The sequence below is a fragment of the Entelurus aequoreus genome, linkage group LG05 (assembly GCF_033978785.1).
Source record: "Entelurus aequoreus isolate RoL-2023_Sb linkage group LG05, RoL_Eaeq_v1.1, whole genome shotgun sequence".
In the NCBI taxonomy this organism is placed as follows: Eukaryota; Metazoa; Chordata; class Actinopteri; order Syngnathiformes; family Syngnathidae; genus Entelurus; species Entelurus aequoreus.
In genome coordinates this window covers 79850252-79866159 of record NC_084735.1, presented here as the reverse complement: position 1 = coordinate 79866159, position 15908 = coordinate 79850252, and the positions used below count along the sequence as shown (strand labels likewise).

The following is a 15908-nucleotide window of genomic DNA, read 5'->3' as shown; positions in this document are numbered from 1 at the left end:
TACAACACACTAGTTAACAGCATGCAATGCCAGGCTTCCCACTAACTGACAAAGAAACAGATAACAGATTTGGTGTCCAGTTCAAAGTGTGACATGATTTAAAAATTTGAGAGTTTACTTTTGTATTTTACATGAGTTATTATTTGTACAAACATGGTGCAAAGTAATTCATGATTTGTTAAAAAATGTTAGTGGCTAGCTAGTTAAAATGGGATATTGTGATTTCACAAGACTGTCTTAGAAGTGATCATTTGAAAATGTTCAATTTGAAAAATGTGCACTTGGAGAAAATATAAAAATAAAGTGTTGCATATTGATATTTATCTGTTTCTATATATATTTATTGTGAGGAATCATTAAGATGATCAGTGTTTCCACAAACACAAATATCATTAATTATTAATAATAACAGAGTTAAAGGTAAATTGAGCAAATTGGCTTCTTCTGGCAATTTATTTAAGTGTGTATCTAACTAGTAGCCCTTCGCAGTAATCAGTACCCAAGAAGTAGCCCTTGGTTTCAAAAAGGTTGGTGACCCCTGAGTTAGATACACACTTAAATAAATTGCCAGAAGTAGCCAATTTGCTCAATTTACCTTTAACTCTGTTATTATTAATAATTAATGATATTTATGTTTGTGGAAACACTGATCATCTTAATGATTCCTCACAATAAATATATATAGAAACAGATAAATATCAATATGCAACACTTTATTTTTATATTTTCTCCAAGTGCACATTTTTCAAATTGAACATTTTCAAATGATCACTTCTAAGACAGTCTTGTGAAATCACAATATCCCATTTTAACTAGCTAGCCACTAAAATGTTTTAACAAATCATGAATTACTTTGCATATCATTAATTATTAATAATAACAGAGTTAAAGGTAAATTGAGCAAATTGGCTTCTTCTGGCAATTTATTTAAGTGTGTATCTAACTAGTAGCCCTTCGCATTAATCAGTACCCAAGAAGTAGCCCTTGGTTTCAAAAAGGTTGGTGACCCCTGCTCTAACCACTAGGCCACTGTGATCAGTTGTAAAGGTATTAGAAAAGAACACGATTTATTAATGCCATTTAATGATGACTTGACATGAAATTATTACATATGGCTCCTTTAACACGTTCTAACTACACTTCTGTTAAAATGTAATAAACAATTATCCTTCTGTTGTTTGGATACTTTACATTAGTTTTGGGTGATACCACAAATTGGGGTATCGATCCGATACCAAATAGTTACAAGATCATACATATTTAAAATTCTCATGTGTCCAGGGACATATTTCCTGAGTTTATAAACATAATAAAAATGAAAAAAATTATAAAAGATTTCGTTTCAGTGTTTCAGTGTTTATAGCGCCACCTGCTGTATTTTGTCATGTTTAAAGCCAAAATACGTCCACTCTCCCTCTTCTGTCTTCACACTGTTTCTGCTTGCAAGTGCGTGTGTTGACGAACACAGCATTGTCACCGCGGCACACATGTCAATGGGGGGGGGGGGGGGGGGGGGGGGGAGTACAGGTATTTTTCAAAAGCTGTATAGTACCGATTCAACTCTAATATAATACATATATATAATGAAATATTCTCTTTTTAACTTGCCACATACTGTCACTTTTACACTTCATTAGGGATGTCCGATAATGGCTTTTTGCCGATATCCGATATGCCGATATTATCCAACTCTTTAATTACCGATACCGATATCAACCGATACCGATATCAACCGATACCGATATCAACCGATATATACAGTCGTGGAATTAACACATTATTATGCCTAATTTGGACAACCAGGTATGGTGAAGATAAGGTACTTTTTTAAAAAATGAATCAAATAAAATAAGATAAATAAATTAAAAACATTTTCTTGAATAAAAAAGAAAGTAAAACAATATAAAAACAGTTACATAGAAACTAGTAATTAATAAAAATTTGTAAAATTAACTGTTAAAGGTTAGTATTATTAGTGGACCAGCAGCACGCACAATCATGTGTGCTTACGGACTGTATCCCTTGCAGACTGTATTGATATATATTGATATATAATGTAGGAACCAGATTATTAATAACAGAAAGAAACAACCCTTTTGTGTGAATGAGTGTGAATGAGTGTAAATGGGGTGGGTTGGTGCACGAATTGTAAGTGTATCTTGTGTTTTTTTTATGTGGATTTAATTAAAAAAACAAAAAAAACAAAAAACAAAAAAACAAAAAAAACGATACTGATAATAAAAAAAACTGATACCGATAATTTCCGATATTACATTTTAACGCATTTATCGGCCGATAATATCGGCAGATCGATATTATCGGACATCTCTACACTTCATGCATCACAAACTGTTTCATCCATCCATCCATCAATTTTCTACTGCTTGTCCCGTTCGGGGTCGCTGTTTCATTACAAAGCAATAATGTACTTCTTTGCCCATTCTCTTTATCTACTATTTATAACGCTTTACATATCATGTTCGTTTTCAGTATCAGTGCATTAAAAAAATCATTCAAGAAAAACTTTCTTCATCATTGGCGCCCAATTGGTTGCTGAGTTTGTCTCCTGCCAACAGGAAGGATGAGTCCAAGGAGCCCATTGTGGAGGTGAGAACCGAAGAGGAGCAAACCAAGAACCAGGAAGGAGTTGGACCCACCGAGCCCAACGAGACCACGCCTCTGACAGAACCGGAGTGAGTGACATGTCTTCTTTAATGCTGGCTGTTGGCATGACCCCAAGATGCAGAGACGGCAGGTGACGTGCAAGTAAAGCGGCATTTTTTTATATTAGGGACACAAATGAGGCCAGTAGTTCACAGGTGAGCAGAAAAACAAAAGCAAGGCAAGGCAAAACATAATAAAGGCACCATTATCATACAACAATGAACCCACATTGCTAAGAAGGCGAGGCTGGTAGATAAACCCTCCTAATTAGTGGTTGAGGACAGGTGTGCCACTTAATCACTGCGCAGGAGCAGGTGTGGAGAATCGTCCCTCAAGCCAGAGGTCAAATGGCTGGAAAGGAAGTGGAACAAAGAAATAAGAGCGCTGGACAGGAAGTGATACCAATAACACAGGAACAAGAATCATTAATCAACCTCTCATGAGCGTTCATGACACAAATAGCTTGAAAAAAAAAAAAAAAGTTTTCATTTTACTGATCACTAACAATGCTATATATGCATTTTACAGTATAAAATATAACATATATGTAATATTTGCATGTTATATATACAGTAAAAACATGCATAGGTTGATTGGCAACACTAAATTGGCCCTAGTGTGTGAATGTGAGTGTGAATGTTGTCTGTCTATCTGTGTTGGCCCTGCGATGAGGTGGCCACTTGTCCAGGGTGTACCCCGCCTTCCGCCCGAATGCAGCTGAGATAGGCTCCAGCATCCCCCCGCCACCCCAAAAAGGGACAAGCGGTAGAAAATGGATGGATATACAGTATATAATATATTCTTGCGCTTGTAACGCGAAAACAAGACAACTTGAAGTATCTTTGACACACACACAAAAAAGAGACAAGACTAAAGACTTCTTACATCAAGCCACTCAAAATGGTGGTCGCAACAAACCCCCACCTTTGGGTAAATCGCCTGACTGTCACTTACCGAATTACTCACTCTTAACTGCATATATGAATGCGAAACAACAACAACATTGTTATGTGCACAATGGAACAATGACAGTGAATAATGACGACAAAGTCATCAGGTGGTAATTCATAATTCTCCACGGGTGTGGTGAATTATGTCCTGAAAGCAGGGGTGTCCAAACTTTTTCCACTGAGTGCCGCACACGTAAAAATTAAAGCATGTGGGGGCCATTTTGATATTTTTCATTTTCAAACCATAACAAAATATATGCTAATTATTTTACCTTTAAGGGTCCGGGGGACCATAAAGGGTCTCAGTTAGGGATGTCCGATAATGGCTTTTTGCCGATATCCGATATGCCGATATTGTCCAACTCTTTAATTACCGATACCGATATCAACTGATATATACAGTCGTGGAATTAACACATTATTATGCCTAATTTGGACAACCAGGTATGGTGAAGATAAGGTACTTTTTAAAAAAATGAATCAAATAAAATAAGATAACTAAATTAAAAACATTTTCTTGAATAAAAAAGAAAGTAAAACAATATAAAAACAGTTACATAGAAACTAGTAATTAATGAAAATTTGTAAAATTAACTGTTAAAGGTTAGTACTATTAGTGGACCAGCAGCACGCACAATCATGTGTGCTTACGGACTGTATCCCTTGCAGACTGTATTGATATATATTGATATATAATGTAGGAACCAGAATATTAATAACACAAAGAAACAACCCTTTTGTGTGAATGAGTGTAAATGGGGGAGAGAGTTTTTTTGGGTTGGTGCACTAATTGTAAGTGTATCTTGTGTTTTTTATGTGGATTTAATAAAAAAATAATAATAATAAAAAAAAAAAACGATACTGATAATAAAAAAAAACGATACCGATAATTTCCGATATTACATTTTAACGCATTTATCGGCCGATAATATTGGCAGACCGATATTATCGGACATATCTAGTCTCAGTCATTAAAATGTAAAAAATAAGTCAGATAATCATTTTTTTTAAATTATTTAACGCTTACAGTAAATCTCTATATCAACTTTAAGTTAATATAAAGTAATACAAATAAAAAAAAATGTTTTATGGCTTTTCTGTCAAAAACAACTTTGATTTTTTATAGTAAAACTGAAATATGCAGTATTTAGTCATTAGAGCCCTAAAAGATCAATAATGCAGGACACCATTGATTTTAATTCTTTCATATTTTTGAGTAATCACAGTGAAAAGATAAATAAAAAATCACTAAATATATTTGGGATCCAAAAGGTGCCCCGCTCATAAAGTGATACATTTTTATTAGGTTTTTCTTTTACTTTCAACACTTAAGTTACGAGATCAACTTCAGATATATCTGTCGATTTTATGCTGGAACTATTATTTTGTTTGTTTAATGCGATTTTGTCAAAGAAAACGTTGATGTTTTTATATGGCTACTACACAATGTATGCAATATTTACCACATAAAACATTTTAAAGTGAAATATTTGAAGTAATTGGAGCCCTGAAAATAATTCGTTATAACATGGATTTTTTGTCATTGTTTTTTTTTTTTTTTTGAGCAATGGCAAAAAAAGAAAAATGAAAGAAAGACAAAAGAAAAAAAAACAGCCTGCATGGCAGCTTTTGTGTCAACATTGCAACTTTTTCTTGTTAGATTTCACTTCATTTCACTTTTTTTAATGTTCTTTTTTATTTTTACAATAGTATTTCCAGAATGTGTGGCGGGCCGGTAAACAATTAGCTGCTGGACGCAAATGGCCCCCGGGCTGCACTTTGGACACCCCTGCCTTAAAGCAACCGCTACAATATAATAATGTATATTATAATATTATATTATATTATATTTTTACATAATATAGACTTAGACTTAGACTTATATAATAATATATATATATATACAAAATATAAAATATATAACAAATCCCAATCACCATGTACAATATTACAGTATATGTAACACCTGCAGCAAAAAAATAAATTAATAAAAGGCCAGCATAACATTTTTTTAAGGGATTTTTCATCTTTCAGGGATAAAAAGGATTTTATAAAAAATAATAATAATAATAATTGTGGGTTCATTTTGAACATTTTCCGGGAAAATACTCATCATTAGCGGAACCTAATCACAAAAAGTTGAGCTTTAAAAAAAAACATTTTAGAGTGAATGTTAATGGGCCTTTTAGTATATTAAGGTCCACATTGCAACATTTAGTCATATTTATTAGTACTTTACAACTCGCTTAACTGCGTTTATTCTTGAGGGTTTAAAATGTACCAATACATTTTTACAATAATGGTAGAATACATTTTTTTTAATTCCTGATTGAAGATTTTTAATGAAATGCTCTTGGATCAGAAATACTTCCTCTTTTAATGTTAGCTTCTTTTTTTTTTTTTAGGAGAAGGTGTTTAAAATGGATGAGACCTTTTACTGCCCTGCACCAGTGAATTGTTGTAACAACTGGCCATTTTTGCTAGTACAAAAATAATGTATATTATTACTAGAGATGTCCGATAATATCGGTCTGCCGATATTATCGGCCGATAAATGCGTTAAAATGTAATATCGGAAATTATCGGTATCGGTTTTTGTATTATCAGTATCATTTTTTGTTGTTGTTTTTTTTTTTGTTTTTTTTTATTAAATCCACATAAAAAACACAAGATACACTTACAATTAGTGCACCAACCCAAAAAACCTCCCTCCCCCATTTACACTCATTCACACAAAAGGGTTGTTTCTTTCTGTTATTAATATTCTGGTTCCTACATTATATATCAATATATATCAATACAGTCTGCAAGGGATACAGTCCGTAAGCACACATGATTGTGCGTGCTGCTGGTCCACTAATAATACTAACCTTTAACAGTTAATTTTACAAATTTTCATTAATTACTAGTTTCTATGTAACTGTTTTTATATTGTTTTACTTTCTTTTTTATTCAAGAAAATGTTTCTAATTTATTTATCTTATTTTATTTGATTAATTTTTTTAAAAAGTACCTTATCTTCACCATACCTGGTTGTCCAAATTAGGCATAATAATGTGTTAAGTCCACGACTGTATATATCGGTTGATATCGGTATCGGTTGATATCGGCATAGGTAATTAAAGAATTGGACAATATCGGCATATCGGATATCGGCAAAAAGCCATTATCGGACATCCCTAATTATTACCATGATAGGCTGATTGGCAACACTAAATTGGCCCTAGTGTGTGAATGTTGTCTGTCTATCTGCGTTGGCCCTGCGATGAGGTGGCGACTTGTCCAGGGTGTACCCCGCCTTCCGCCCATGTGCAGCTGAGATAGGCTCCAGCACCCCCCTAAAAGGGACAAGCGGTATAAAATGGATGGATGGATGGATGGATGGAAGGTCCACATTGCACACTTTATCCTGCATTGATTGTCAAAGTGATGGCACGCTGGCTCCCTCTAGTGGTGATAAAAAAGCATTACATTGGAAACATTAACATGGAATATGTATGATATAATTGTACAAACACAAATGTAGAAGTTAAAGTGACAATGATTGTCACACACACACTAGGTGTGGCGAAATTATTCCCTGCATTTGACCCATCACCCTTGATCACCCCCTGGGAGGTGAGGGGAGCAGTGAGCAGCAGCGAAACCAAAGTTGCTCTAAGTCCCGCCTTCTATTGTTGATTGACAGTCGTGTTGTTCTTAACAATTGTGTTGCTGACATTGTGTAGCTTGTTTTGTTTGAGTAGCGCTCACTCTGCCTCCCTTCCTCCACTACCCCCTTTTTTTCTGTTCCTCCCTTCACATTTCTGCCGGTGCCGCCGCCCCTCACCCGTCCACCCACCCTTATCCTCACCCCAAAAAAAAAACACAAAAAAAACAGGCCCGCCGCCGCCGCCTCCACAGACGCAAACCAGCTCCATTCCGATGCTGCTACTAATTCCGTCGCGGCGCACCGCAGCCCGGCGACCCAAGCCTGCCCCCCGAAAAACAGCCCCTCGGCCGAGTCGGGGGAGCGCCGACCCAACGTGGGGCCGCTGGTGGACCTGAGCGACGCCCCCAAAGCTCCTCCCCCCACCGCTCCCTCCGAGGCTTCCGCCAGCCCCCCGGGTCAGGACTCGCAAGTCGACGGCCCGACCCAGGACCACCCCCCCGGCACAGAGTCCAGCACCGCAAGCACGCCAGTCCAAAATGAGTATGAATATTTGCACTCCCACCATCGCCACTTTTGTGTACGCCCTCCTCACTGCGCCTTAAAGGAACATTTACCCTCATTTTCTTTCACCATCACCGACATTTCACACCATCCTTGGAGAGTCCCAGTATCACTTTCTGGATCCTGTTTCTCAAATCTAGCCAGTTTTTAGCGTAAAAAAAAACGTTACAAAAATGTCATACTACGAAGAATAACCTCTAACCCAGGGGTGTCAAACTCATTTTTAGATCGGGGGCCACGTGGAGAAAAATCTACTCCCAAGTGGGCCAGACTGGTAAAATCACGGCACGATAACTTAAAAATAAAGACAACTTCAGATTGTTTTCTTTGTTTAAAAATAAGCACATTCTGAAAATGTTGCTGGGGTTTTCTTTACACTTACACTACCGTTCAAAAGTTTGGGGTCACATTGAAATGTCCTTATTTTTGAAGGAAAAGCACTGTACTTTTCAATGAAGATAACTTTAAACTAGTCTTAACTTTAAAGAAATACACTCTATACATTGCTAATGTGGAAAATGACTATTCTAGCTGCAAATGTCTGGTTTTTGGTGCAATATCTACATAGGTGTATAGAGGCCCATTTCCAGCAACTATCACTCCAGTGTTCTAATGGTACAATGTGTTTGCTCATTGGCTCAGAAGGCTAATTGATGATTAGAAAACCCTTGTGCAATCATGTTCACACATCTGAAAACAGTTTAGCTCGTTACAGAAGCTACAAAACTGACCTTCCTTTGAGCAGATTGAGTTTCTGGAGCATCACATTTGTGGGGTCAATTAAACGCTCAAAATGGCCAGAAAAAGAGAACTTTCATCTGAAACTCGACAGTCTATTCTTGTTCTTAGAAATGAAGGCTATTCCACAAAATTGTTTGGGTGACCCCAAACTTTTGAACGGTAGTGTACATGTTGCGGTTAATAGTATTGTACCTTTATTTGTCGTTATTTATACTTTCTGAATAAATGTTCATCAGTCAACTCATTGGTGTTCATTTTCAATCCATCAAGATAACAAAATGATATCAAAATGAAATTACAGTACCGTATTTTTCGGACTATAAGTCGCATTTTTTTTCATAGTTTGGCCGGGGGTGCGACTTATACTCAGGAGCGACTTATGTGTGAAATTATTAACACATTACCGTAAAATATCAAATAATATTATTTAGCTCATTCACGTAAGAGACTAGACGTATAAGATTTCATGGGATTTAGCGATTAGGAGTGACAGATTGTTTGGTAAACGTATAGCATGTTCTATATGTTATAGTTATTTGAATGACTCTTACCATAATATGTTACGTTAACATACCAGGCACGTTCTCAGTTGGTTATTTATGCCTCATATAACGTACACTTATTCAGCCTGTTGTTCACTATTCTTTATTTATTTGAAATTGCCTTTCAAATGTCTATTCTTGGTGTTGGGTTTTATCATTTAAATTTCCCCAAAAAATGCGACTTATACTCCAGTGCGACTTATATAAGTTTTTTTTCCTTCTTTATTATGCATTTTCGGCCGGTGTGACTTATTGTCCGGAGCAACTTATACTCCGAAAAATACGGTATGTTATTTATGTAGTTTGATCATTTTCTTTGACTGATGTACTAACATCATGTTGTTGTTGTTTTTTTTTGTACATATATAGCATCATCTACACAAATACAAAGAATTTCTATTGCGACATCTAGTGGACACATTTAGAACAGCAGTTTCTTTCATTCAAAAATGTATGGCTCATTTTTATACTGAGCAAACTCATCAAAAGTCATCGTACATTTGACACCCCTGCTCTAACCTAACCATACAATTCCAGGCGACTGTACCTAAGCAAGCTTTAGCATCACTTTTTTTTTGTTGTTTCGCCCGAGAATCTAGCGTATATTATTTTGTACAAAAAAAAGTAATTGCCGTATTTTTCGGAGTATAAGTCGCCCCGGAGTATAAGTCGCACCGGCCGAAAATGCATAATAAAGAAGGAAAAAAACATATATAAGTCGCACTGGAGTATAAGTCGCATTTTTTGGGGAAATTTATTAGATAAAACTCAACACCAAGAATAGACATTTGAAAGGCAATTTAAAATAAATAAAGAATAGTGAACAACAGGCTGAATAAGTGTACGTTATATGAGGCATAAATAACCAACTGAGAACGTGCCTGGTATGTTAACGTAACATATTATGGTAAGAGTCATTCAAATAACTATAACATATAGAACATGCTATACGTTTACCAAACAATCTGTCACTCCTAATCGCTAAATCCCATGAAATCTTATACGTCTAGTCTCTTACGTGAATGAGCTAAATAATATTGTTTGATATTTTACGGTAATGTGTTAATCATTTCACACATAAGTCGCTCCTGAGTATAATTCGCACCTGCACTTATAGTCCGAAAAATACGGTAGTAAAAAGAAGTCAAACTTCGTAAACTAATACGTCATAACAATCTACAAGTTTATATCAGTAGTTCTTTTAACTTTTTTTCCCACCAAGTACCACCTCAGAAAACACTTGGCTCTCCAAGTACCACCACAGTAACCAACATTGAGATACAGTAGCGTAGCAGGCCTAAGTATTCATCAAAAACAAGCCAGCGGTTTGATTTAACAAGTATATTTAGTATTTTGGCCCACTGTAACATTACACGCAGTTTGAACAGTCACACTGTGTTTGAATATTGGAAAATAAAACACTATATTTAAATAATGAATCAAATTGCTGTTACACCAGGCTGTGCCATATTTTGAGCATGTTAGTGTTGTTACCTGTTTGTAGTGTCCTGTGCTTTTATTTTGGTGGACGTGGCTGTGCCTCCCCAGTCGCACAGCTACCAGCACTACCACCAAAATAAAAGCCAAGGACAGGAACTAAAACACTACACACAGGAAAAACACTGATATACTCAAAATAGGGCACATAATGGTAACACGCGTCATTACAATGTTTAATTAAGTGATTCTTTGGCGTACCACTAGATGGAGCCCACGCGCCACAGTTTGAGAATCACTGGTTTGGATCCAACATCGAAATTCGGGGAGTTCTAAGTTAGCTATTAGCCTTACATTTTTGGTTCTTACGAAAATGTACTCCTACTTAATACAAAAACAAAAAGTGACATATTTTAATTGGTATTGAAAAAAAATTGCATAAAATAAAATAAGTGCTAACAATTTAAACGTTGAAATTCAGGGAGTCCTAAGCTAATTTTTGGATCTTTTTTTGGTCGCCATTTATCACGAAAATGTTATCAGCTTTACAATAAATAATACGCCTTACACACTTTAAAAAAAAACCTCTAAATTCAGGCCGTCCATAGTTAGCTTTAGCATTGTTTCTGACTTTGGTCAGATTTTGTACAAAAACCCGATGTTATAAGTAAAAAAATATATATATCAATAGTAATAAAATGGGGTTGATAGTTAATTGAGTGGAATTCCGAGGTATCTTACGTTTAGAAATGTTACCGAAACGTAATTTCCGTTGACAACGCTAACACATTTTTTTTTAGTTGTGCTATTTTTATAATTCTGTAACACTTTTTCGGGGGAAATGTTTCTTTAGGAGTACTTTTAAGGCATTGATGTCTGAGCGCTGGGGATGCTAGTGGTGTACGAGCGTCATCACTCGTGCCGTCCACTAACTCCACCCTTCCACTAACTCCACCCTTCCACTAACTCCACCCCTCCACTAACTCCACCCCCACGTGTTTGTGTCATCAATTAACCAGCTGCTGCTTCCACTCGCTGACTCGCCAGCCTCACATTCACACTTCTTGTTGTCGACTTTTGTGTCTGTCCTCAATTGTCTGCCTTCAAAAGTCGAAGCTTTTACGATGTTACGAAAAACAAACCGGGATGTTACGTAAAATACGTCGTACTGTACCTTCGCCACGTAAAAGGCTAAAGGTGTACTGTTACAAGTCTTACGACATTTTTGTGGAAAAATACAACTTGTGCTGTAATCATCGAAACATTGTTGTCGTAAATATACGGTAAGACATCTTTTTCGTAATGTTAAGATTTAGGATTCAGAAAGTTGCCTAGGACTAAATCTTGTGTTTTCTCCTTCTTGAGTACCGTATTTTCCGGACTGTAAGACTTTTCATTTTCTCAAAACTCGACAGTGCGCCTTATAACCCGGTGCGCCTAATGTACGGAATAATTCTGGAATAATTACCAACCTCAAAGCAATTTTATTTGGTACATGGTGTAATGATAAGTGTGACCAGTAGATGGCAGTCAAACATAAGAGACATGTGTAGACTGCACTATGATGGCAATATGACTCAAGTAATCAACACCAACATTTTATATGTTCCATTGAAAATATAGAACATTACACACGACGCTCAAAAATCTATCAAAAAAGTTTTAGTACGACTTTGGTAAGCTATGAAGCCACACTGCTTGATGGATTGTCGGCGCATTAAACATACGAGTATTATTATGGTGTGTGTATAAGGTAAGACATATCATCTGGCGTTTTGTTTCGCAATATTATGCAAAGGCAACTTTTCTTACCTTCTGGTACCTGCTGATCTGTATTTGGGATCTGCATAAATCCTGAAAAATTGCGTGAGTCCGCTTTTGTAGTCGATAAGCTTCTTCTTTTTCTCTATCTTCTTGTTATGGGACATTCATCCTCCGATGTTGCCATTTCTAATATAAAGTAGTGTAAAGTTCTTACTTATATCTGTCAGTAAACTCGCCATGAAAGCGCTAAAACATACCGGTGTAGTGAGTTCACATTATTCACCCAAGGATCTTTAGTTACTAGGGAGTTCCGGTCGGACGGTTTTTCACGGGACACATTTCCGGCCTTGTTGTTGTTTCCGGATGAGGAGACGCCGCTCCGTTATTGATTGAAGTAAAGTCTGAATGTCGTTAAAACAGTTAGCGCCATCTTTTCACACTTCTTCCACTCCCGTCCTTGCACGCTACACCGCTACAACAAAGATGGCGGGGAGAAGACGCGGCCGAAGGTGAGCCACGTAAATAAGACCGCCCACAAAACGGCGCATCCGGAAGCGACTGTCAGAAAGCGGCTTGAAGATGATCCGTAAAACATCATCTATGCAACATTTTGACCAAAGAACTACCATTACATGTTATGTAGACCACAAGGAAGTGTTTTACATTTAGAAAAAAAACAATAATAACATGACTCCTGACTAGACACGATTTTTTGACTGTTAGTTATTCTTGACACGCTTTCGGTTGAATTTGTAGATCCTGGAGTGTATGAAATAACCTCATAATGAGGCCATAACTCATGCTTTAATTGTCGTTAAATGAACATATTTTTAGACGGCAAATATCCCTTTGAAGATATTTTTAGTCGGATTAATACCCGCCAACCTCATTTTTTTTCCCTCCTTTTAATCCTCCGTCGTGAGCTGTTATTTTTAGAGGCGACCACAGCGGCGTTCGAGTGTCCTCCTTTTGTGTCCGTCCAGACCCGCTCGTAATCCTCTCCCTGGCGTGTTGTAGTTAGTGTCGCGCAGGTCGGCTCCTCTCTTGTCTTCTCCGTCCTTTTGTTGTCCGCCGTCTCATTTCCACGCCGGGCTCTCCGCCCATTGTCGCTGGAAGGCGTCTCTGTGACATTCTGGCTATGCCGTGCGTGTCCTCGGGATGGCAGGCATGATCGTGTTATGTGTGAAATGTACTTTCAAAAGAAGGAAGAGGGGGGAAATCCTACAAAAATATCGTGTTTTCACCCCTTTAACCCTTGTGTAACGTTCATATTGTTGTTACTCAGCCAGCGTTTGTGGGTCTGATGGACCCGTTGCATTTTGTGGCTTTTATTGCCTCACAATCAAACCCTTTTATGTTAAAATACTGAACAGATGTTTACCTTCTGTTTCATCCGGAAACAACAACAAATGTGTCCCCTGAAAAACTGTCCGACCGGAACTCTCTAGTAACTAAAGTTCCTTGGGTGAATAATGTAAACTCACTACACCGGTATGTTTTAGCATATTCATGGAAAGTTTACTGACAGATATAAGTAAGAACTTTACACTACTTTATATTAGAAATGGCAACATCGGAGCATGAATGTCCCATAACAAGAAGATAGAGAAAAAGAATAAGCTTATCGGCTACGGTGTCGGCACGAACTACAAAGGCGGACGCGAGCAATTTTCCAGGATTTATGCAGATCCCAAATACAGATTCAGCAGGTACCAGAAGGTAAGAAAAGTTGCCTTTTCATAATATTGCGAAACAAAACGGCAGATAATATGTCGTAATATGTCTTGGGGCGGTATAGCTCGGTTGGTAGAGCGGCCGTGCCAGCAACTTGAGGGTTCCAGGTTCGATCCCCGCTTCCGCCATCCTAGTCACTGCCGTTGTGTCCTTGGGCAAGACACTTTACCCACCTGCTCCCAGTGCCACCCACACTGGTTTAAATGTAACTTAGATATTGGGTTTCACTATGTAAAGCGCTTTGAGTCTCTAGAGAAAAGCGCTATATAAATATAATTCACTTCACTTCCCTTCACTACCTTATACACACACTATAATAATACTCCTATGTTTAATGTGCCGACAATCCATCAAGCGGTGGGGCTTCATAGCTTACCAAAGTCGTACTAAAACATTTTAATAGATTTTTGAGCGCCGTGTGTAATGTTCTATATTTTCAATGGAACATATAACCGATGTTTACCTTTTCTGTTCAGTATTTTATAGGGATGTCCGATAATGGCTTTTTGCCTATATCCGATATTCCGATATTGTCCAACTCTTTAATTACCGATACCGATATCAACCGATACCGATATCAACCGATATATACAGTCGTGGAATTAACACATTATTATGTCTAATTTGGACAACCAGGTATGGTGAAGATAAGGTACTTTTTTTAAAAAAATTATAAAATAAAATAAGATAAATAAATTAAAAACATTTTCTTGAATAAAAAAGAAAGTAAAACAATATAAAAACAGTTACATAGAAACTAGTAATTAATGAAAATGAGTAACATTAACTGTTAAAGGTTAGTACTATTAATGGACCAGCAGCACGCACAATCATGTGTGCTTACGGACTGTATCCCTTGCAGACTGTATTGATATATATTGATATATAATGTAGGAACCAGAATATTAATAACAGAAAGAAACAACCCTTTTGTGTGAATGAGGAGGGAGGTTTTTTGGGTTGGTGCATTAATTGTAAGTGGATCTTGTGTTTTTTATGTTGATTTAATAAAAAAAATTTTAAAAAACGATACCGATAATAAAAAAAACGATACCGATAATTTCCGATATTACATTTTAACGCATGTATCCCTAGTATTTTAACATACAAGTGTTTGGTTGTGAGGCATTAAAAGCCACAAAATGCAACGGGTCCATCAGACCCACAGACGCTGGCTGAGTAACAACAATATGAACGTTGCACGGAAAATTTCTCTGCCAGTTTCTGCATCCCCACAGGGATTCTTCTTTTGTGTTTTTTCTGCACCTGCGGTTCCCACACAAGGTTCTAACATTGTTTGTCAACACTGTCTGCTCTCATTTTCTCGCACATTTGACCCTCTGATGTTCTGTGTCCCTACACTCTGTCCTCCTCCTGTGTAGGCCTGCCGTGTGTGTGTGGTACACAGAACATCAATTTCCACACTTCTATTAGACCCTGACCTCTTATATGTAATAGAGATGTGTAGGGGGGGTGTATGGTGTGGTCATTAAATATGTATTCTGATATATGTTTTTCACAGAAAATGAGCCAAAGTCAGTGAGTCTCAGTTTGCAAAATTAATTAATTGTATCATTTTTCTTTTAATAAAAAATGAAAACGGGTCCCACAGACCCGAACACCACACAAGGGATCCTCCCAAACGGCTAACAGAACCTGTCCCTGTGTTCCGTCCTGGCAGCGGGAAGACGAAGGAGGACGTGAAGACTGCGGCGGACATCAAGACCGAGGCCAACAACGCCACGGCCGAGGTGAAGACGGTCCCCAACGAGGCGCCCCAGACCAACGGGAACGAGAGCAAAGCGTAATCACCTCAAGAAAAAAGAAAAAGGTCGGGTTCGGGTCGGCTACAAGGGAGGTGGG

The 15908-nt window shown here is 37.3% G+C and overlaps 1 protein-coding gene across 2 annotated transcripts in view; it reads left to right on the top strand.

Moving 5' to 3' along the window:
- The window catches only part of LOC133651091 (neural cell adhesion molecule 1-like), an 881445-nt gene extending 865537 nt beyond the window's left edge, over positions 1-15908 (top strand). For both annotated transcript variants that reach the window (XM_062049028.1, XM_062049029.1), the window contains 2 exons: positions 2577-2693; positions 15727-15908. In XM_062049028.1, the coding sequence (XP_061905012.1) occupies positions 2577-2693; positions 15727-15853 (244 nt within the window). In that variant the 3' untranslated portion in view covers positions 15854-15908. The remainder of the gene's footprint in view (positions 1-2576; positions 2694-15726) is intronic.